This window comes from Halichoerus grypus, chromosome 10 (assembly GCF_964656455.1).
Source record: "Halichoerus grypus chromosome 10, mHalGry1.hap1.1, whole genome shotgun sequence".
Taxonomy (NCBI): Eukaryota; Metazoa; Chordata; class Mammalia; order Carnivora; family Phocidae; genus Halichoerus; species Halichoerus grypus.
This window is the reverse complement of record NC_135721.1, coordinates 21,672,928-21,693,911: the sequence shown is the minus strand read 5'-3', so window position 1 is coordinate 21,693,911 and position 20,984 is coordinate 21,672,928. Positions and strand designations below refer to the sequence as shown.

Below are 20,984 nucleotides of genomic sequence, written 5' to 3'. Positions count from 1 at the left end.
ATCCTAAAGCAACAGAACACACATTCTTCTTGAGTGCACATGGAACTTTCTCCAGAATAGATCCATACTGGGTTACAAATCAGGTCTCAATGATACCAAAAGATTGGGATCATCCCCTGCATATTTTCAGACCACAATGCTTTGAAACTGGAACTCAATCACAAGAGGAAATCTGGAAAGAACTCAAATACATGGAGGCTGAAGAGCATCCTACTAAAAAATTAAAGAAGAATTTTAAAAATTCATGGAAACAAATGAAAATGAAAATACAACTGTTCAAAACCTTTGGGATGCAGCAAAGGTAGTCCTGAGAGGGAAGTGTATATAGCAACACAAACCTTTCTCAAGAAACAAGAAATACAACCTAACCTTACACCTAAAGGAGCTGGAGAAAGAACAGCAAATAAAGCCTAAATGCAGCAGGAGAAGAGAACTAATAAAGATTAGAGCAGAAATCAATGAAATAGAAACCAAAAGAACAGTAGAACAGATCAACAGATCAACAAAACTAGGAGCTGGTTCTTTGAAAGAATTAATAAAATCAATAAACCCCTGGCCAGACTTGACAAAAAGAAAAGAGAAAGGACCCAAATAAATAAAATCATGAATGAAAGAGAGATCACAACCAACATTGAAGAAATACGAACAATTTTAAGAACATATTATGAGCAACTATATGCCAACAAACTAGGCAATCTGGAAGAAATGGATGCATTCCTAGAGACGTATAAAATACCAAAACTGAGGGCACCTGGGTGGCTCAGTCGGTTAAGGGTCTGCCTTCAGCTTGGGTCATGATCCCAGGGTCCTGGGATTGAGTCCCACGTCAGGCTCTCTGCTCAGCAGGGAGTCTGCTTCTCCCTCTCACTCTCCCTCTGTATTCTCCCTCTCTCTCTCAGATAAATAAAATCTATTAATTAATTAATTAATTCTTAAACTACCAAAACTGAAACAGGAAGAAATAAAAAACTGAAAAGACCCATAGCCAGCAAGGAAACTGAAGCTGTAATCAAAAATCTCCTACGAAACAAGAGTCCAGGACCAGATGGCTTCCCAGAGGAATTCTACCAAACATTTAAAGAAGAATTAATACTTACTCTTCTCAAGTGATTTCAAAAAATAGAAATGAAAGGAAAATTTCCAGACTCTGTCTATGAGGCCAGCACTACCTTGATCCCCAAACCAGACAAAGATCCCACCAAAAAAGAGAATTACAGACCAATATCCCTGATGAACATGGATGCAAAAATTCTCAAGATACTAGCCAATAGCATCCAACAGTACATTAAAAGGATTATTCACCACGACCAAGTGGGATTTATTCCTGGACTGCAAGGGTGGTTCATCATCCACAAATCAATCAATGTGATACACTACATAAATAAAAGGACAAGAACCATATGATCCTCTCAATAGATGCAGAAAAAGCATTTGACAAAGTACAGCATCCTTTCTTGATTAAAACTCTTCACAGTGTAGAGATAGAGGGAACATACCTCAATATCATAAAAGCCACCTACAGAAAAGCCCACAATGAATATCATTCTCAATGGGGAAAAACTCAGAGTTTTCCCCTAAGGTCAGAAACAAGACAGCGATGTCCACTATCACCACTGTTGTTCAACATAGTACTAGAAGTCCTAGCCTCAGCAATCAGAAAATAAGAATAAAAGGCACCCGAGGGGCGCCTGGGTGGCTCAGTCGTTAAGCGTCTGCCTTCGGCTCAGGTCGTGATCCCAGGGTCCTGGGATCGAGCCCCACATCGGGCTCCCTGCACCGCGGGGAAGCCTGCTTCTCCCTCTCCTACTCCCCCTGCTTGTGTTCCCTCTCTCTCGCTATGTCTCTCTCTGTCAAATAAATAAATAAAATCTTTAAAAAAAATAAAAAATAAAAAATAAAAGGCACCTGAATCATCACCAAAGAACAAGTCAAACTCTCACTCTTCACAGATGACATGATACTCTATGTGGAAAACCCAAAAGACTGCACCCCAAAATTGCTAGAACTCGTACAGGAATTCAGCAATGTCACAGGATATAAAATCAATGCACAGAAATCAGTTGCATTTCTATACACCAACAAGACAGAAGAAAGAGAAATTAAGGAGTTGATCCCATATACAATTGCACCCAAAACCTAAGATACCTAGGAATAAACGTAACCAAAGAGGCAAAGGATCTGTACTCAGAAAACTATAGAACACCCATGAAAGAAATTGAGGAAGACATAAAGAAATGGAAAAACGTTCCATGCTCATGAGTTGGAAGAATAAATATTGTTAAAATGTCTATGCTACCTAGAGCAATCTATACATTCAGTACAATCCCTATCAAAATACCATCAACTTTTTTCACAGGGCTGGAACAAATAATCCTAAAATTTGTATAGAACCAGAAAAGACCCCGAATAGCCAGAGGAATGTTGAAAAAGAAAACCAAAGCTGGTGGTATCACAATTCTGGACTTCAAGCTCTATTACAAAGCTGTAGTCATCAAGACAGTACAGTACTGGCACAAAAACAGACACATAGATCAATGGAACGAGCGTCTGCCTTCAGCTCAGGTCATGATCCCAGGGTCCTGGGATTGAGCCCCGCGTCAGGCTCCCTGCTCAACGGGCAGCGTGCTTCTCCTTCTGCCTCTGCCCCTCCCCCTGTGTATGTGCATGCTCTCTCTCTCTCTCTCTGTCAAATAAATAAAATCTTAAAAAAAAAAAAAGACATACAAATGGCCAACAGACACATGAAAAAATGCTTAATATCACTCAGCATCAAGGAAATACAAATCAAAACCTCAATGAGATACACCAGTCAGACCAGTCAGAATGGCCAAAATTAACAAGTCAGGAAATGCCAGATGTTGGTGAGGATGCAGAGAAAGGGGAACCCTCTTACTCTATTGGTGGGAATGCAAGCTGGTACAGCCATTCTGGAAAACAGTGTGGAGGTTCCTCAAAAAGTTGAAAATAGAGCTACCCTATGACCCAGCAATTGCACTACTAGGGATTTACCCCAAAGATATAAATGTAGTGATCCGAAGGGGCACCTGCACCCCAATGTTTATAGCAGCAATGTCTACAATGGCCAAACTATGGAAAGAGCCCAGATGTACATCAACAGATGAATGGATAAAGAAGATGTGGTATATAGATATATATATACAATGAAATATTACTCAGCCATCAAAAATAAAATCTTGCTCTTTGCACAACATGGATGGAACTAGAGTATTATGCTAAGCGAAATAAGTCAATCAGAGAAAGACAATTATCATATGATCTCACTCATATGTGGAATTTAAGAGACAAAACAGAGGAGCATAGGGAAAGAGAGGAAAAAATAAAACGACAAAATCAGAGAGAGAGACAAACCGTAAGAGACTCTTAATCATAAGAAACAAAATGAGGGTTGCTGGAGGGAGGGGGTTGGGGGGATAGGGTAACTGGGTGGACATTAAGGAGGGTGCGTAATGTAATGAGCACTGGGTATTATATAAGACTGATGGATCACTGACCTCTACCTCTGAAACTAATAATACATTGTATGTTAATTAATTGAATTTAAATAAAAATAAATAAATTAACAAAAATAAAATAAATGACTCAAAATAAAGTAGCATACTCTTCCTTTTTGGAAATATGGATATTTTTAAATGCCAAAAGGAATAACTGAAAGAGTTAAAAAGCCTTCCAAGGTTGAAGACTGAGGAGGGGCAGGGCAAGGAATAGGTATATTTTGTTATAAGCCTTTGGTAGTTTTTTTGTTTTGTTTTGTTTTTAGATTTTATTTATTTATTTGACAGAGAGAGACACAGTGAGAGAGGGAACACAAGCAGGCGGAGTGGGAGAGGGAGAAGCAGGCTTCCCGCCAAGCAGGGAGCCCGATGCAGGGCTCGATCCCAGGACCCCGGGACCATGACCTGAGCTGAAGGCAGACGCTTAATGACTGAGCCACCCAGGCGCCCCAAGCCTTTGGTAGTTTTAAACTACACATAAGTTGCTTTGCAATAATAGAAACTAATTTTAGAATAAACAAAAATATAGCATAAGCCTTTATTAATAAATGATGATATAACCAGACAGGTTTTTTAAATGAGATAAATTTAATGCAATCACATAGATAATATCCATTCTTACATTAAAAATGTAAGTACGAAAGAGTATAAGTAATGTAAATGCATTTGTGTATGAGTGTTTGCTTTTTATTAAAGGATCTAGTTCTGAACACACATCTATATTCATAAAAAGTGTCTAGGAGAATATAAACAATGGCTTCCTTTGGGTATTGAGATACAGAATCTTTTCTTTTCACTTCATAGAATTCTAGACAATTTACACTTTCCACCTAAAGAGATATTTTATTGCCTTCTGTGTTAAATTTTCCTTTCTTCTTTCTTTTTCTTTCTGCCTCTGTCCATCTATTTGTATCTCTCTCCCCTCTCTCTCTCTCCGTCCCTCTCTTTTCTTTCTTTCTTCCAAGGAAAAGAAGTGTTCCCACATACCTGCCTCCTGCCGGAGCAATCCCAAAGTATCAAGGATTCGACAAGCTTCCAGTGAACACTGGATCATTGCTTCTTTTTTCTTTCCTGAATGAATTGCCTCAGCTACCAGTTGTTTTCCGGTTGAATCATCCACAGGTAATCTGTATTGGTTTGGAGGGAATCACAGCACAGTACTAAGCTCCAATTCTCATGAAAAAAACAAATATGCTGTGATAATAGTCATTTTTTGACATGCCTTTTTAATCTCTCCATTCATCTCGTTCTATCTTACCAAGGTCAGACTTCAAATCTTTTCCTTAGACCTCTGACCCATCCCACCCCATATGCCAAATTATCAAGGCCCAAATTCAAGAAAAGCCTAAAAATAAGGCTAAAGTTACTCTTTGGGTTTGTTGTCTATAACCTGAAATTGACCATTTTTCAGAAATGGACATTAATGAGAACAGAACATACCTCACCCTACAGAGCCAAGTGCTATGTCCCTGTTCATCAAATTCATATTCTAGTTCTTCTCCTGTGGGAGGAAGAAAGACAAAACAATTTTAATAACATCTGAAAACTACCAGTTGAGACAAAGGGAAAAGAGAGGAAAGGTTAAGTAGGAGTATCAAGTTCCCATACCACACTGAACACTAAATTTCAAAGCATTTCACTTCTTATTCCTACGGATTATCATCTGATAATAAAATTAGGATGAGCTTGGGGAGCCTGGGTGGCTGGCTTAGTCAATTAAGTGGCCAACTCTTGATTTCGGCTCAGGTCATGATCTCAACGTCCTGGGACAGAGCCCTGTGCTGCGCTCTGCGCTCAGCAGGGAGTATGCTTCAGGAAATCTCTCTCTCCCTCGGACCCTCCTGCTTGCTCTCTCATTTTCTCTCTAAAATAAATAAATAAATCCTTAAAAAAAAATTAGGATGAACTTGAGGCAAAGAAAAGCAAACTCAGATCAAAATAATCAACTCTAAAAATAGCTTTGTCCACTACATAGCAGCTTTCACACTTATTTAAGTTGTAGATGTAAGCTGTTAATTTGTCACAATTGCCTGGTTTTTAGAAGCATAAATATTAAGTGCAGAATGCAACCAATTCATATATATATTCATACACACACAGAGATATTTTCTCAAAGCACCTCTATTGAAACAATCCTCTGTGGGAACATTCTTTAAATCATATAAAGTGGACATCCATGTTAAGAATTACAAAAGATCAGATGAATTAGAAACAAAAAATTTTAAGAAGTTAAGTCAATCTCCCCACCACCCAAGTTTAGGATCATTTGAGAAAGTCACAAAAAAAAAAAAAAAAAGGGCAATCCCTTTTTTCCAAGATGGGAAGACTATCCAAGATGGGAAGACTAACAAGACTTTTACTATTTTCCAAATAAACCTGAAGCAATCGACCACAAGAGCAAGAACTGATTAAGGAGAACAGCAGATAAAATACAGCATTTCTAAGTACCCTGAAGATCTACAAAACAACACTGCTATGGATACCTTTTACTAGTAGGGTCAGAATCTGTTTACATACCTTCTCGGTCAAAAAAACCTTGGAGAGCCTTTTTTGGATCCTTTATATAAAAAGCCTCCCTTTCCTGCTGAAACTCTAAGACAATGGGGTTCTCTTCAGCCTCATCTTCTACAGCATCTTCTCCTACAGGAAAGAAAGAAAAGACAGACATAGGAAGAGACTGTCTTAATGACACCCACTTTCCATTCAGCCTGCATAAATATACAGTTATCAATGAAAAGAAAGGTGGGGGAGAAGGGGGCAAAGACAAAATCACCAGTATAAATATCTTGAGTTTTTCTTAATTGTGTGACAAATTAAAACTTGTTTTCATGGCACCTTGTTTTTGTTTTTTTCCTCCATCATTATATTTTATTTTATTTTTTTTTTTAAGATTTTATTTATTTGACAGAGAGAGACACAGCAAGAGAGGGAACACAAGCAGGGGGAGTGGCAGAGAGAGAAGCAGGCTTCCCGCTGAGCAGGGAGCCCCATGCAGGGCTCGATCCCAGGACCCTGGGGTCATGACCTGAGCCAAAGGCAGATGCTTAATGACTGAGCCACCCAGGCACCCCCATCACTATATTTTAAAAACAAAATTACCTACCTACCACACTGTCCATGGAAAAAAATCTAAGCTTCTTGGCCTGGCATTCCTGCTCTCTATCACCTGGGTCTAATACTCTGTCTCCAATATAATTTCTTAATATTTACCGCATCTGTCAAATAGACTGGTCTACTCATTACTCCCTTAAAATCATCAGTTCTGCCCTGAAAACCATACTCAACACTCAGCTTCCTGGAGGCTAATTTTCCTTTCCTTCAAGTTCCAGCTCAAGACCTGTTTGTAAATTTAAAAACTTTCCCAAATTTTAAGTCAGTGTTGCCCAAAAGAAATATAATGAAAGCCATACATGACATTTTTCATTTTCAGGGTGCCTGGGTAGCCCAGTCTGACTCTTGATTTTGGCTCAGGTCATGATCTCAGGGTTGTGGGATCGAGCCCCTCCTCGGACTACACACTCAGTGCAGAGTCTGCTTGAGATTCTGTCTCTCCCTCTCCCTCTGCCCTTCCCCCTGCTCACACCCATTCTCTAAATAAATAAGTAAAATCTTTAAAAAAGAAGTTTTCATTTTCTCATAGCCACATTAAGAAGGAGAAATGGGTAAAATTATTATCAGGTAATCAGTAAAAAATATTATGAATATTTTACATTCTTTTTTTATACTAAGTCTTTGAAATCAAGAGTGTATTTTACATTTATAGCACAAGTCAGTTTGGACTAGCCATACCGTAAGTGTCCAATAACCACATGTAGGTAATGGATACTATATTGGACAGTGCAGGTGTAAGTCCTCAGTGATTACTCCCTTCTCTGAACCCTTACTCTGGCATACTTACGGTTTCTAGCTTTTGTTTTGCACTTACAAAAGTAATTTCATAATATTTATCCAGTCTTCCCAACAACATATTAAGGCCATCTTCTTTTTATATTCCTAGATCCTGAATACCCATCCTCCAAAATGTCTGGCATTATGGAAAATTCAATTTATTCCTCTGGCTAAGGGACAAGCTTTCTCTGATTAGCTATTTCACATTTCAGGGAATTTACATAAAGTACAAAAAAATTGAGGGACTATCCTATACTGAACATTCCATGTTATTTAATTGAATATAGTTCCATCCCCTCCAGTGATGATAATCAAGGTCAGTACTATATGTATATATTTATATATATTTAAATGGTAAAAATAATAAGTTAGTTGTGTGCTGAGGAAGAGTTTTGAACAAGGAAGTGTGATGTAAAACGCATTAAAAGAAATCCATACTGCCCATAATTCAATTGTTTGACATCAGAAAAGTTAACAAATCTCTGTGGGTTTTGGTAATCTCATGTCCAAATTGTATTTGTCTCACCTATCTCAAAGTCATGAAAGCTGTGTGATAGAAAACAATTAAGGCGGGGCGCCTGGGTGGCTCAGTCGTTAAGCGTCTGCCTTCGGCTCAGGTCATGATCCCAGGGTCCTGGAATCGAGCCCCGCATCGGGCTCCCCGCTCTGCGGGAAGCCTGCTTCTCCCTCTCCCACTCTCCCTGCTTGTGTTCCCCTCTCACTGTTTCTCTGTTAAAAAAAATAAAATCTTAAAAAAAAAAAAAAAAAGAAAAGAAAATAATTAAGGATACCACTAGTCATGAATTTAAAATACTAATCTCTGGCAGCAATTTTAACTTCTTACCCATTCCCCAGGTGCAGCCCATTTCATCATCTTGATTACTAGTATTTCTCTTCTTTTCAGTGGTATCCACTTCTTCCTCATCGGAGTCTTCCCCTAACATCTTCTTCTCCAACATCGTTTGTTGCTGCTTGCGCAATTCCTTCAGTTGCGTTACCGTCAACTCGGATTCTGCCTCTCGGTCTTCCTCTGGTCCCTGATGAACCAAGCGAAAGAATTCTTTCAGAGTTCAGGGTTGCTGGATTCACTTTCTGAAGTATGGCAATGCGTAGAGAGGTCTGGCGAGGGCCCAGACTCCTCCACTTTTGTCATCGCTGACTGGGAGAATCTCCTTCCTCAGTGAAAGCTTTAAGGAGCTCTGGAACCCAGCCCGGTGCACTCCAGAGATTGCAATCCTACGTTTTTCTACTTACCTGAAGAAGAAAGAGCCGGGTGCTGCCTCCAAAGCGAAGAACATGCCCGACGTGGACGCGACAATAGGTGCGGGGTGGGATGCGGGTTTTGTTAAGAAAAGTGCCGTGGGTGCTTCCCAGATCGTAAAGGTAGAAGCCCGGCCCGTGGCCGTCGCATTCTCCTTCGAGGCCGGACGCCCGGTGCTGCAGCACGGCGTGGTACCGGGACACCGAAGGGTGCTCCAGGCACACGTCGCAGCTAGACAGCCTCCCGAAAAGGCAGCAACTCGTCCCTTTCAAGCTACGGGTGCCAAGGATCGTGCCGCCCTTGAGTGTCTCTAGGCTGTAGGGGGCCGTCGCGGGGCCACCCCACGGCGGCTCTCGGTAAGGGGGAGCCCGGGCCGGGCCTCCAAGGGAAGGAGCCGCTGTGGGAGGCCGCGGCTGCTCCTTCGGTGGACTCCTGGTGCCCCCGCTGTCCGGCCGGGCTGGCGGGACCTCAGGTTCCCCCGAATCGGGCTCTAGCAGCGCCGCGGGCCTTTCCTTCTTCACCTCTTCAGGGTTTGAAGGATTGGTGGTCGGGGCCTTGTTCCGCATAACTGGGGACACCGGCAGGGTTGGCTTCTTGAAGTCATCACTGAGCTCTTGCAAAGCCAGAGGCTCGGACTGAGAGGGACTATCAGCCATCCTCAGTCAGATGCAGTCTCGAAATCTGTTCCTGGGAAACTATCCCCTTCGGTCTCTAAGTTCCCCTCTCTCTCTCTCTCTCTCTCTCTCTCTCTCTCTCTTTCTCTCTTTCCTCCCAGCGGCTTTTCTGGGCAGCGATAGCGGAATTGCTCCTTCACCACCCACAACGTTACGAAGAGGTGAATATCACGGGACGGGAAAACAGAGAAAGGTGGCCAAGGTGCTGTGAGAACGGGGACATCTTTAGAGGTTGCAACCGAATTGTAATAACTTCCTGTGGCATACCCTGATTGAGAAGAAGCGCTTCCGGCAGCCTAGGACCCCTAATCAACAAGCCCGCCTTCTGGGCCTCGCGCGACCCTCGCCTCAGGCCTTTCGGAGTCACACAGTCGTGCAGCCCAGCTCCTAAGACGGGGCAGTGAACAGTAACGCTTCCTTGCCGTGGCCCAGGTCCAGACCTCCTCGTCTCCCGGCCGCCGCCGGCATCAGGTGACTCCAGGACCCTGCGCCTGCTGACCGTGACCGAGGAGACCCCGCGGTGCCTGGGCATTCTTTGAACTTGCTGCTTATTCTTCTTGCTCTTTTCGGTGAAATTAAGGAATAGGGTGATTTTTTTTTTTTTTTTTTGGTCCCTTCGTTGATCCGTTTCTTTGTTCCTTTTGTTTTTTTCCGAAACCCATTATTGAGACTGCATAGTGTAGTGGTTAAGAGTACAGACTCTGGAGCCTGACTGTCTTGATTTTCTCCCTCCCTCATTTGTGACATTGGGCAAGACAGTGGGCCTCAGCTTCCCCATCTAAAAAATGGGGTAGTTGGGGAAATTGAATTAAACAATAAAGGCAAAGCCTGGCACATAGTAAGCACTCAATAAATGCCAGATACACTGTGTGCCAGACACGGTACATGGATCATGGTTGTGGGGGGTTGATTGGGAGAATAAACTCCATTGAGATAAGTCCTAGTTTAAATCCAGGTATAAACGCTCTGGTGGAGACATGGGAAGTGTTATGAGAATATAATGAAGGAAGATTTACTGGGGAGGTGATGGAGACTGGTGCCTTAAACTATTCTTCAGAGTGAATACAAGTCTACCAGGGATGTGGTGGGCAGCAGGGCATTTCTGGCAGAGATCACAACTTAAAGGATCAACTGGAAATACATGACATTCTCAAGAAACTGTGTAGTATGATATTGTTAGAACTAGGGTGGTGACTTCCTCCGGGAAGCTCCCTCTTTGTGCTTCCACTGCACCATGTCTGTGTCTCTAGAACAGTCCTTACCGCATGCTTTCATACTGAAATGTGGTTTATATTTCTCTCCCTCACCTCAGGTCAGGGATCTTGCAGTGGTCTTTGTCTCCTTCTGTAATGCCTGGCATTTGAAGAGACATATGGGCAATGAACCTGGAAAGGTGGGTTGAAGCCAGATTGCAGATTTTGATGAATGATAGGCCCAAGAATTCTGGCTGACTTTTTCCAATAGGCAAGGAGAAGCCATTAGATCTGAGTTTTTAAAAGATTAAGTCTAACAGCACTGGAGAATAGATTAGATACAAGGAGAGACTGGAGGTAAGGGATACAAATTAGGAAGCAGCAGAAATCACTCAGATTCTTCCCTGTATGTGTCAGAAATTGAATGCATAAGACCAGTTAGATTACTGGTCAATAAATTTTTCCATCATGGGTGCCTGGGTGGCTCAGTCGTTAAGCATCTGCCTTCGGCTCAGGTCATGATCCCAGCATCCTGGGATCGAGCCTCACATCGGGCTCCCTGCTCAGCAGGAAGCCTGCTTCTGCCTCTGCCACTCCCCCTGCTTGTGTTCCCTCTCTCGCTGTGTCTCTCTGTCAAATAAATATAAAGAAAGAAATTTTTCCATCAGGACCAGGGAAAAGGTTGCCTGTGTTTGACACACACAGAATAAGAACCACCTCTTCCTATCTTTAACTCTATTCCCCTTTCTCCTACTGATTCAGGACAGATGTGTCAAGATACTCTGAGAAATATTCCAGGTCTCATTTAAGTATCTTGCCTTGCAAATTGTTCAGGATTGAGCATGATGATAGTTCTAGTAATGAGTTAGTGGGGTGAGATGGAAAACATGGACACTAATGCTCCCGATACTACTGCAGCTATTAGTCTACTAATGATCCAAATTCCACATGTGGTTCAGTCCAGTAGGAACTGTCACTGTATGTGACTGGGGATGACTGGCATCTAACAGTTGTATTTCTCTTAATTTCTTCAGGGAGAACGTCTTCGGTCCTACAGTGTTGATGACACTGACATTTTCTGAGTGGTCTTGAACAGCCTACTTTTTATGTAAATAACTGGCTAGACTTCATGTTTTTCACTAGAGAAGCCTTTAACCTAGAGATTTAAAAACACTGCTTTTAGCTTACTACTATTTTTAACTTGAAAGTTCTTCCTTTCTTATTCCAAAATGTTGAGATACTGGGGAGAGATACCAATCTCATCAAGCCAGACCAACAGAAGTTCCTTTGATTTGCTCCCACGGGAGTTCCGTCTCGTAGAAGTCCATGACCCACCCCTGCACCAACCCTCAGCCAACAAGCCCAAGCCCCCCACAATGTTGGACATCCCCTCAGAGCCGTGCAGCCTCACCATCCATACTATCCAGCTGATCCAGCACAACCGACGTCTGCGCAATCTCATTGCCACCGCTCAGGCCCAGAGTCAGCAACAGACAGAAGGTGTAAAGACTGAAGAGAGTGAACCTCTTCCCTCTTGCCCGGGGTCACCTCCTCTTCCTGATGACCTCCTGCCTTTAGATTGTAAGAATCCCAATGCACCATTCCAGATCCGGCACAGTGACCCAGAGAGTGACTTTTATCGGTAAGACAAGGCTTTGCTATATCTTATTTTTCTCAAAAAACCTTCACAACAGCACTGTTAAGAATGTAATAATATTTCCATGAGGAAACTGAGGATAAGGGTAATTGACATGGCCAGAGTTGCTCAGGTAATTAGTAGGAAGTCTAAGACTTGAATCCTGATCTTCCAAATCCAGAGTGTGTATCTTTTATTTTTGATGTAGCAAATATTTACTGAGTGCCTATTACGTGCCAAACACTTTCCTAGGAGCAAGGTACTACACCAGTATGTAAAATAAGCCATGGCCTCAGTCCTCAGAGCGTAGTCTTTCTGTTTAATTTGAAATGTATATTATGGGTTTAGCTCAGTGTCCTCAAATTGAGATTCATGGACTTATTCTCATATTATTAGGAATCCATAAGTTCTATATAAGAATTTTTAAATTGTGTACAGTTGACCCTTGAACAACATGAGTTTAAACTGTGTGGGTCCACTTACATGTTGATGTTTTTACAGTACAGTACTGTAAATGTATTTTCCTTATGATTTTAACATCTTTCCTCTAGCTTACTTTATAAGAATATAGTATATGATACATATAACATACAAAATAAGTGTTAATCGACTGTGTATGTTATCACTAAGGCTTCCAGTCAATAGTAGGCTATTAGTCATTGGGGTACCTGGCTGGCTCAGTCAGAAGAGCATGTGACTCTTGATCTCGGGGTCCTGAGTTCAAGCTCCATTTTGGGTATAGAGATTACTAAAAAAATAAAATAAACTTTTTTAAAAAAAGATTTTATTTGAGAGAGAGTGAAAGAGAGAGAGCATGAGAGGGAGGACGGTCAGAGGGAGAAGTAGACTACCCACTGAGCAGGGAGCCTGACAAGGGGCTTGATCCCGGGACTCTGGGATCATGACCTGAACCAAAGGCAGACACTGAACCTACTGAGCCACCCAGGCACCCCTAAAATAAAATAAAATTTTTTTTAAAAGTAGACTATTAGTCATTAAGTTTGGGGAAGTCAAAGCTGTTTGTGGATTTTCAACTGCACAGGGGGTGAGTACCCCTAACCCCACATAGTTCAAGGGTCCAACTATATTTTCATTTTGTTAACATCACTTAAGAAATAATATAAAAATGTTCTTGATCCTTGCTACTCAAAATCTGATCTGAGACTAGCAGCATCAACATCACCCGGGAACTTATTAGGAATTCAGAGTCGCAGGCTCTACCCAACCTGCTGAATCAGAATCTTTATTTTAACAAGATCTCCAGAAGATTCATATGTCTATTTAAGTTTGAGAAGCCCTGCTCCATATCTTCTGAATGACTGCCTTATAACCTAATGCCACTATTGGGCTTCAGTATGTAAGTTTGCATTTGGTGCCAAATAATTACTTTTTCTTTTCATTTTGCAATTTGTCAGACCAAAGAAAAATTTAAATAACAGTACAAGAAATGCCCAAATACTCTTTACCAGGATTCACCAGTTGTTAACAGTTTGCCACATTTATTTTCTCTTACATATGTATAAGCATGTATATACACATATACACACATAAATATATGCATAACAAACATAAACAGATACACGTACACTTTTTTTGCCAAATATTTTAAAGTTGCACATATCCCAGTATTTCACCCCTTAATTCTTAAACATTCCCTACATAATCCCAATACCATTATCACACCAAAGTCAATGAACACTAATTAAATATCACTTAATAAGTCCCCATATTCGGATTTCTCCAGTTGTCTGCAAAATATCTTTTGTAGATATATTTTTCCCTAATGCAGAATCTAACAAAGATTCATGAATTGCATTTGGTTGTTTAGTGTCTTTTTTTTTTAATTAATTAATTAATTTGAGAGAGCGAGAAAGAGTGTGTGCAAGCAGGGGGAAGGGCAGAGGGGAGTGGGAGAGAGAGAATCCCAGAGCAGACTCCCCTCTGAGCGAGGAGCCTGACTTGGGTCAGTCCAACAATCCTGAGATCACGACCTGAGCCGAAACCAAGAGTCGGATGCTCAACCAACTGAGCCACGCAGTGCCTCTGTTTAGTGTATTTTTTTTTTTTTTAAAGAAATGTTTATGCAAGTTTTTGCCTATTTTTTTTTTAAAGATTTTGTTTATTTATTTATTTGACAGAGAGAGAGAAACAGCATGAGAGGGGATAGAGTCAGAGGGAGAAGCAGGCTCCCCACTGAGCCGGGAGCCCAATGTGGGACTCGATCCCAGGACTCTGGGACCATGACCTGAGCCGAAGGCAGTCGCTTAACCAACTGAGCCACCCAGGCGCCCTGTTTAGTGTATTTTAAACCAAAACTCTCCTTCCTCCTTTTTTAAAAAACATGATAATTAATCTTTTTTAAGAGTTCAGGTCATTTGGAATGTAGAATGTCCCACTCACTGGATTTGCTGATTATTTCCTCAAGTTTAGAGTCAGGTTAAATATGTTTGGCAAAGAAAAAAAAAAAATTCATAAGTAATATTGTATAACACTTATTGCATCTGCTATTGATGATAATAGTTACTACTATTTGAACTGTCCCAAATTAATGAGAAAAGAACAGAAATGGACTTTTATGTAAGGGTTGCAGTTGGGCCAAATGAAGGTCAGATGATGTCCTGGTGCACTGTATAATTGAAGGTTCTGAAGTCCTTGGAATAGTGAAAAAGGCAGGGATAACTGTATCATTACATGCTTGGCACATATTCGTACAGATAGGGCCAACTTCAAAAAACTTGTTCCATACTGATAGTACCATATTTACATTTTGAAGGCAATTTAGTTTTAACAAAATAATATTGTCCATCATGTTAAATTGATGCTGTTATTTAGCATTTTATAGTTTTGCATCAACTTCTAATTTAATCCATTTACGTCCTCATCAGAGGGAGGCAGAAGATAGGAATTTTCATAATTAGAAGTTTGTTAAAAGTTATTTTTAGGAGATCAGACAGCTTTTTGAAATTTTTTCTTAGATTAAGATTTCAACAGCAGTGATTAGGGGCAAAATGGTATATTATGAAGAACATGCGATCTGAAGTCAGAAGCTCCACCTTCTGATAATACCGAAACAGCTTCTGGCAGGTCAGCGCCTCTAAACCTCAGTTTCTCAAACCTGCCAAATGGGAATCATAGTATGGACCTACTACCCATTTCTTTGCATAGGATAGGATAAAAATGATTTGTAAACTGTATATATTTTGGGGCGCCTGTGTGGCTCAGTCGGTTAAGCGTCTGCCTTCGGCTCAGGTCATGATCCCAGGTTCTGGGATCAAGCCCCGTATCGGGCTCTCTGCTCAGCGGGCAGCCTGCTTCTCCCTCTCCCTCTGCCTGCCGCTCTGCCTCCTTGTGCTCTCTCTGTCAAATAAATAAATAAAATCTTAAAAAATAAGTAAAAATATATTTTAAATTGCTTTCTTAAAATCAAGTTGCTTTCCCAGTTTTACAAATGGTCTGTTGTAGTTGTATAAGAATCTCCTAATTGGGACTTCGAATTTCTAAACTCCAAGTATCATCCAGCATATGAGGAAACTATGTTGTGGTGAAATAATTAGAGCACTCTTGAGCTGTACCTGAGCTATCCTGTTACATTTTATTATATCCTAAAAGTGATCAAAATTGAGCAGTTGGTAAAAGAAAACTTCCTATTCACCTGATACTTTTTTTTTTTTTTTTTTTAAGATTTTATTTATTTATTTAAGACAGAGAGAATGAGAGAGAGAGAGCACATGAGAGGGGGGAGGGTCAGAGGGTGAAGCAGGCTCCCTGCCGAGCAGGGAGCCCGATGCGGGACTCGATCCAGGGACTCCAGGATCATGACCTGAGCCGAAGGCAGTCGCTTAACCAACTGAGCCACCCAGGCGCCCTCACCTGATACTTTTATATTAATTGTAGATATGCATTGCCTATGAAGTCTTCATGTAATTGGAGGAGCTCAGAGGTGACTGTGGGTTGTTGAGACATGCCCTGGCAGCAGCAAGATGAAACTGGGCTCTGTAACTGCAGAGAATTCCCCTAGAAAGCTGAGCCAGTGGCTTGACTGAAACTGTAAAACTCCTAGGGAGACAGGACAGGTCACCCTTTCACAAGAGCACTAATAACCCTGCCGTGTCTCCCCTTTCAGCGGGAGGGGGGAACCTGTGACTGAACTCAGCTGGCACTCCTGCCGGCAGCTCCTCTACCAGGCAGTGGCCACAATCCTGGCCCACGCAGGCTTTGAGTGTGCTAACGAAAGTGTCCTGGAGACCCTCACTGATGTCGCACATGAGTACTGCCTTAAGTTCACCAAGTTGCTGCGCTTCACTGTGGATCGAGAAGCCCGGCTCGGGCAGACTCCTTTCCCTGACGTTATGGAGCAAGTATTCCACGAGGTGGGCATCGGCAGTGTGCTGTCCCTCCAGAGGTTCTGGCAGCACCGCATCAAGGACTATCACAGTTACATGCTGCAGGTGAGGTCACCCGGGAGGGTCGGGTAAGGAAGTGTAATCCAGGGCTGTTCAGCTGGGTCCCACACTTGCCCTAGAGAACAGAGCGTGGGGTCTTGGAAGAGAGTGGACTCGATCTGCTCTCATGGCCCTGGCTGTGTTCCTCTGGCTTCATCACTGACCTGGCCAGACCCTAGGGCCTCCTTTAGTCAATGAGTGGCTGCATTTATTGATAACACTTCTGCTGGAAGAAATTATAGACAGGAATATGGAGTCTGAGAGAATGTGGTTAGCGTGCTTTTTTCAACAAATACTGAGTGCCTACTGTGAGTCAGGCACTGTGGGAGACAGCAGTTAATAAGACAAGATCCTGGAGCTTGCATTCTTGCGAGGGAAACAAAACAAATAAATCATGATCAAAACAATTCTGGATGGCATCAAGTGCCATGAAAAGCAAACCAAACAGAATGAGGTGATACTGCCCAGGGGTGGAGTAAGGGGTAGAGATACCATTTTTGGTTACAGCCAGAAATATCTAATCTCTTCAACCCTTGTGACCTTAAGCAAGTCATTTGTTCATTGTTTTGGTTTCCCCAAATCTAAATATGATAAGGAATTTTTAACACCCCACAAAAAAGTCTTTGCTAAGTGATCCAGATTTCCTACACCCTTCATTATCCATGTAAGGTACCTATGTCAACTGTTAGTCTTTACAGCCAAAAAATGTAATCTTTTTTTTTTTTAAGCAAGTTTTGACTGCTTTTTTTTTTTTTTTTAAGATTTTATTTATTTATTTGACAGAGAGAGACATAGCATGAGAGGGAACACAAGCAGGGGGAGTGGGAGAGGGAGAAGCAGGCTTCCCCCCAAGCAGGGAGCCCGATGTGGGACTCAATCCCAGGACCCTGGGATCATGACCTGAGCTGAAGGCAGACACTTAACGACTGAGCCACCCAGGCGCCCCAAAAAATGTAATCTTTTGTCCCCATTCTGATTTATCTTTAACAAAGTCTCTTTTACCTTTATGTAACTTTTAATTAATGATACACAGACACTTTTATACAAGACGACTTTTCTTTACGTGTTTCTGTCATTTACAAGTGCAAACTCAACACCTTAAACGAATCCTTCCATGTGTCTACGATGCTTAAAAAAAAGTAAAAAAAAAAAATTCTTTCCATTGGCAGTGGTTGCTTTATGCATATTCATATTATGTTGGCTTTTCCATGGGATACCACAAGCTGACCATCCACCTTGCTTTTAACATTCCTTTGAAAAACTGACTCTTGCTTGCCAACAGATTAGTAAGCAACTCTCTGAGGAGTATGAAAGGATTGTCAATCCTGAGAAGGCCACAGAGGACACTAAACCTGTAAAGATCAAGGAAGAACCTGTGAGCGACATCACCTTCCCTGTCAGTGAGGAACTGGAGGCTGACCTTGCTTCTGGAGACCAGTCACTGCCCATGGGGGTCCTCGGGGCTCAGAGCGAGCGCTTCCCATCTAACCTGGAGGTTGAGGCTTCGCCGCAGGCTTCAAGTAAGAGAAATCAACTGACTCTGATTCTGGGAGATCTGCCAATCTGATTTAGCACTTTTTGCATTTTGGAATCAAACTCTGGAGATGAGAGAAAAAAATGGGGGTGGGCAAGAGAATGGAAAGTCTAAAAACATATAGCCTCACTGATCTAGATCTATCAACATTCTTCTCTTTGAAATTAGTGAAGGGAGGACTAGCACAACTTTACAGACATTCTTTTAAAATAATTCCTAGTTAGGATGTAGATGCACTCAACTCTCCTGTTGAGTACTGGAGCTAATGTAGCTGACCGAGCTGGATGGGCAGATGTCCCCCCTCGTCCCTTAGTATGCTGTATTTGTCTTTCCTGATGCTTGTAAGACAACTTCCAGATAGATGGAGGAAGGCCAATTGCTCAAGGCTGTTTGAATAGTTGGGCTTCCTTGCTAGAGTGCCCCCAGCAGATTGGAGCTGAAAGGGACTGAAAAAGGGCTATCTAGTCAGAGGCAGCTGGCCTCTTCTTCCAGACTCTGTGATCACCTTAGGAACCAGGCTGACTCGATCCTTAAGTCAGTTAGATTGCAAATTAGTCTAGATACTCAGTTCTACTCCAATATAAATTGTCACTTCATCAATGCACAAATGATACAAGTAACAAATCCTAAACAGAATTAGGCCACATTTTTTAAAGTGTTGAGCAGAGAGCCTTTCACCATGGAAGAAGTAATAACCACAGAATAGCACTGCCAGAACAGAGACAGGAGGGCCAAAGAGAAATTGTTGCAGATTTAGGAGCCAGGTCTGTTTTCAGCACTGGGAACTGCTGCCAGTGTTTTGTAGTGATCATGAACTTCATAACGTGAGAGAGGACCATGGACCATAACAAAAGGCAAGAAAACAGGACAGCCTTATAGAAGGAAGGAAGGAAAGAAGAAACTTAACCCCTGAACAAGAGCCTGTGGTTATGCCTGCCTTTGGGCCATGAGACAGCGAATCTTCCCACCTACATAGTTCTACTTCCCTGGTTTAAGAGAAATGGCAGGTGGGTGAGGTGGGGTAAAGGAGGGGGGAGGAAGTGGAATGGAAAATATTCAGAGTTGGTAGTTTTTGGAACAGAGAATAACAACTATATTCTCCAGCCAAGTAGAGTCAAAGTGAAGTCTGAGCTCAAAGGCTAGTAATCTGCCCCGGGTAAAATATTTGTTCTGCTGTGTTCCAGCCTTGGCTTACCACTAGTTGTATTCTCTTCCATTGCTAGGCACGGAGGTAAATGCTTCCCCTCTTTGGAATCTGGCCCATGTGAAAATGGAGCCTCAAGAGAGCGAAGAAGGCAATGTCTCTGGGCATGGCGTGCTGGGCAGCGATGTCTTCGAGGAGCCCATGTCCGGGATGAGTGAAGCTGGGATCCCCCAGAGCCCTGATGACTCAGACAGCAGCTATGGTTCCCACTCCACGGATAGCCTCATGGGATCCTCCCCTGTTTTCAACCAGCGCTGCAAGAAGAGGATGAGGAAAATATAAAAGGAAAAGGGGAGACTTTCTCTCCAGACCTACAAAACCCACCAGAAAACCTTGGTGTATTCAAATTTGTTTCCATAAAAGGTGATTTGACTCAGTAAACAAGTGGATTTTCCTGATTTCATTGGAGCTGGATTTAACCAAGCAAGTTTGCATTTTACTTTTACAGCTAGTTTTTGTACTTTTCCACAACCAAGCCACCTTTCACAGACAGTTCACGATACTGGGATGGTAATCGGGAGACCAAAGCACTGTCCCTGACTGATGTTTTTACCTTTGCACAACTGAGAAGAATCATATGGCTTGGCTCATATCGCAGGGATGTTGTACAGATTGAGATTCTTAATCAAACCTCAAAGCTGTGCTTGAAAAGACTCACAAGTAAATATATGCTGATATTACATACCAGTTTTTTCATTGAACTTGCTTCACTTTGGAGTCAAATCTTTGGGAACCTGGTACTAAAACCTAACAGGAAATAGTGAATCCCCTTATCCATCAGTAGTCTTTTTTAAATTTTTTGCTGCTCGTGATGTCTCACAAAACCAGGGGTCTGTGGTGCTCCTTCAGACAGCCCTCCTAATCTTGTCCGCATCGTTTCTTCTTCCTTCTTTTTTATTAAGTAAACTCTACCCCTCAAACTCACGACCCCAAGAGTCACATACTCTACCAACTGAGCAGGCAGGCACGCCCCTCTTCTTTGTTAGACTTATTCCATCTACCCTCATCCTTTTTGTCATTTTCTTATTTCCATTCAGATTTTTTAAGATTTTGTCAGAGAAAGAGAGGGAGAGAGCACAAGCAGGAATGGCAGGCAGAGGGAGAAGCAGGCTCCCCCCTGAGCAAGGAGCCCAACGTGGGGCTCAATCCCAGGACCCTGGGATCATGACCTGAGCAGAAGGCAGATGCCCAACCAACTGGGCCACCCAGGTGCCCCTCCATTCAAATTTTTAAAGATATTTCACCTGTACCTTTTTTCAGTTGTTTCCTTCATTTTCTCCATTGGAAATGAGCAAAGAGGACCTGCCCAAGGACAGACTTGTGCTGATTGTATTCGTTGCATCTACTCGGCCATCAGAGGACAGCAATCCATTCCTGTACCAGAATTCAGCATCTGCACTGTGCTCATGCTGGCTGGGCAGCCTCTAAAAGGCTAACAGTACACCTCTTTTCTCCTTCACATCATGTCCTCAACTTTACATCATTACCCATCACAGTATCTGCCCTGCTTGGCATCTGATAGTTGCAGTCAGTATTTATCAAGTGAATGATTAGCACTGGAATTATAGGAGTAATTAGCAAATGTGTGTTTTATGCCTTGGTAGTGGGTGCCAGCATGTTAAATACTGAAGTTTGGTTTT

The 20,984-nt window shown here is 42.1% G+C and overlaps 2 protein-coding genes across 7 annotated transcripts in view; one reads left to right on the top strand and one right to left on the bottom strand.

The window, feature by feature from the left end:
* Positions 1-9,490, bottom strand: part of SLC4A1AP (solute carrier family 4 member 1 adaptor protein) — a 34,182-nt gene extending 24,692 nt beyond the window's left edge. Inside the window, exons 1-5 of the mRNA XM_036090204.2 lie at positions 8,655-9,490; positions 8,245-8,437; positions 6,030-6,152; positions 4,953-5,013; positions 4,500-4,639 (exon numbers count right to left, since the gene is read on the bottom strand). Coding sequence (XP_035946097.2) covers positions 4,500-4,639; positions 4,953-5,013; positions 6,030-6,152; positions 8,245-8,437; positions 8,655-9,317 — 1,180 coding nt within the window. The 5' untranslated portion in view covers positions 9,318-9,490. The remainder of the gene's footprint in view (positions 1-4,499; positions 4,640-4,952; positions 5,014-6,029; positions 6,153-8,244; positions 8,438-8,654) is intronic.
* Positions 9,491-9,572: 82 nt separating this feature from the next.
* SUPT7L (SPT7 like, STAGA complex subunit gamma) lies at positions 9,573-20,024 on the top strand. Of its 6 annotated transcripts, none has more exons than XM_036090212.2 (6): positions 9,573-9,806; positions 10,648-10,728; positions 11,563-12,170; positions 16,288-16,612; positions 17,889-18,126; positions 19,364-20,024. In XM_036090212.2, exons 3-6 carry the CDS (start codon positions 11,758-11,760, stop codon positions 19,624-19,626), a joined length of 1,239 nt encoding a protein of 412 aa, XP_035946105.1. In that variant the 5' UTR covers positions 9,573-9,806; positions 10,648-10,728; positions 11,563-11,757; the 3' UTR covers positions 19,627-20,024. The 6 variants fall into 6 exon arrangements, with proteins under 6 accessions (XP_035946105.1, XP_035946106.1, XP_035946103.1 ...); XM_036090213.2 differs by having other exon boundaries at positions 9,573-9,855; XM_036090210.2 differs by having other exon boundaries at positions 9,573-9,904.
* The last annotated feature ends 960 nt before the right edge of the window (positions 20,025-20,984 follow it).

What these genes read in the sequence shown, in the direction of transcription:
- SUPT7L (XM_036090217.2), top strand. Translation starts at nt 11,758, where the DNA reads ATGTTGAGATACTGGGGAGAGATACCAATCTCATCAAGCCAGACCAAC. An exon ending in ATCACAGTTACATGCTGCAG is followed by an intron (nt 16,613 to 17,888) that starts GTGAGGTCACCC and finishes GCTTGCCAACAG; the next exon opens with ATTAGTAAGCAACTCTCTGA. An exon ending in GGCTTCGCCGCAGGCTTCAA is followed by an intron (nt 18,127 to 19,363) that starts GTAAGAGAAATC and finishes TTCCATTGCTAG; the next exon opens with GCACGGAGGTAAATGCTTCC.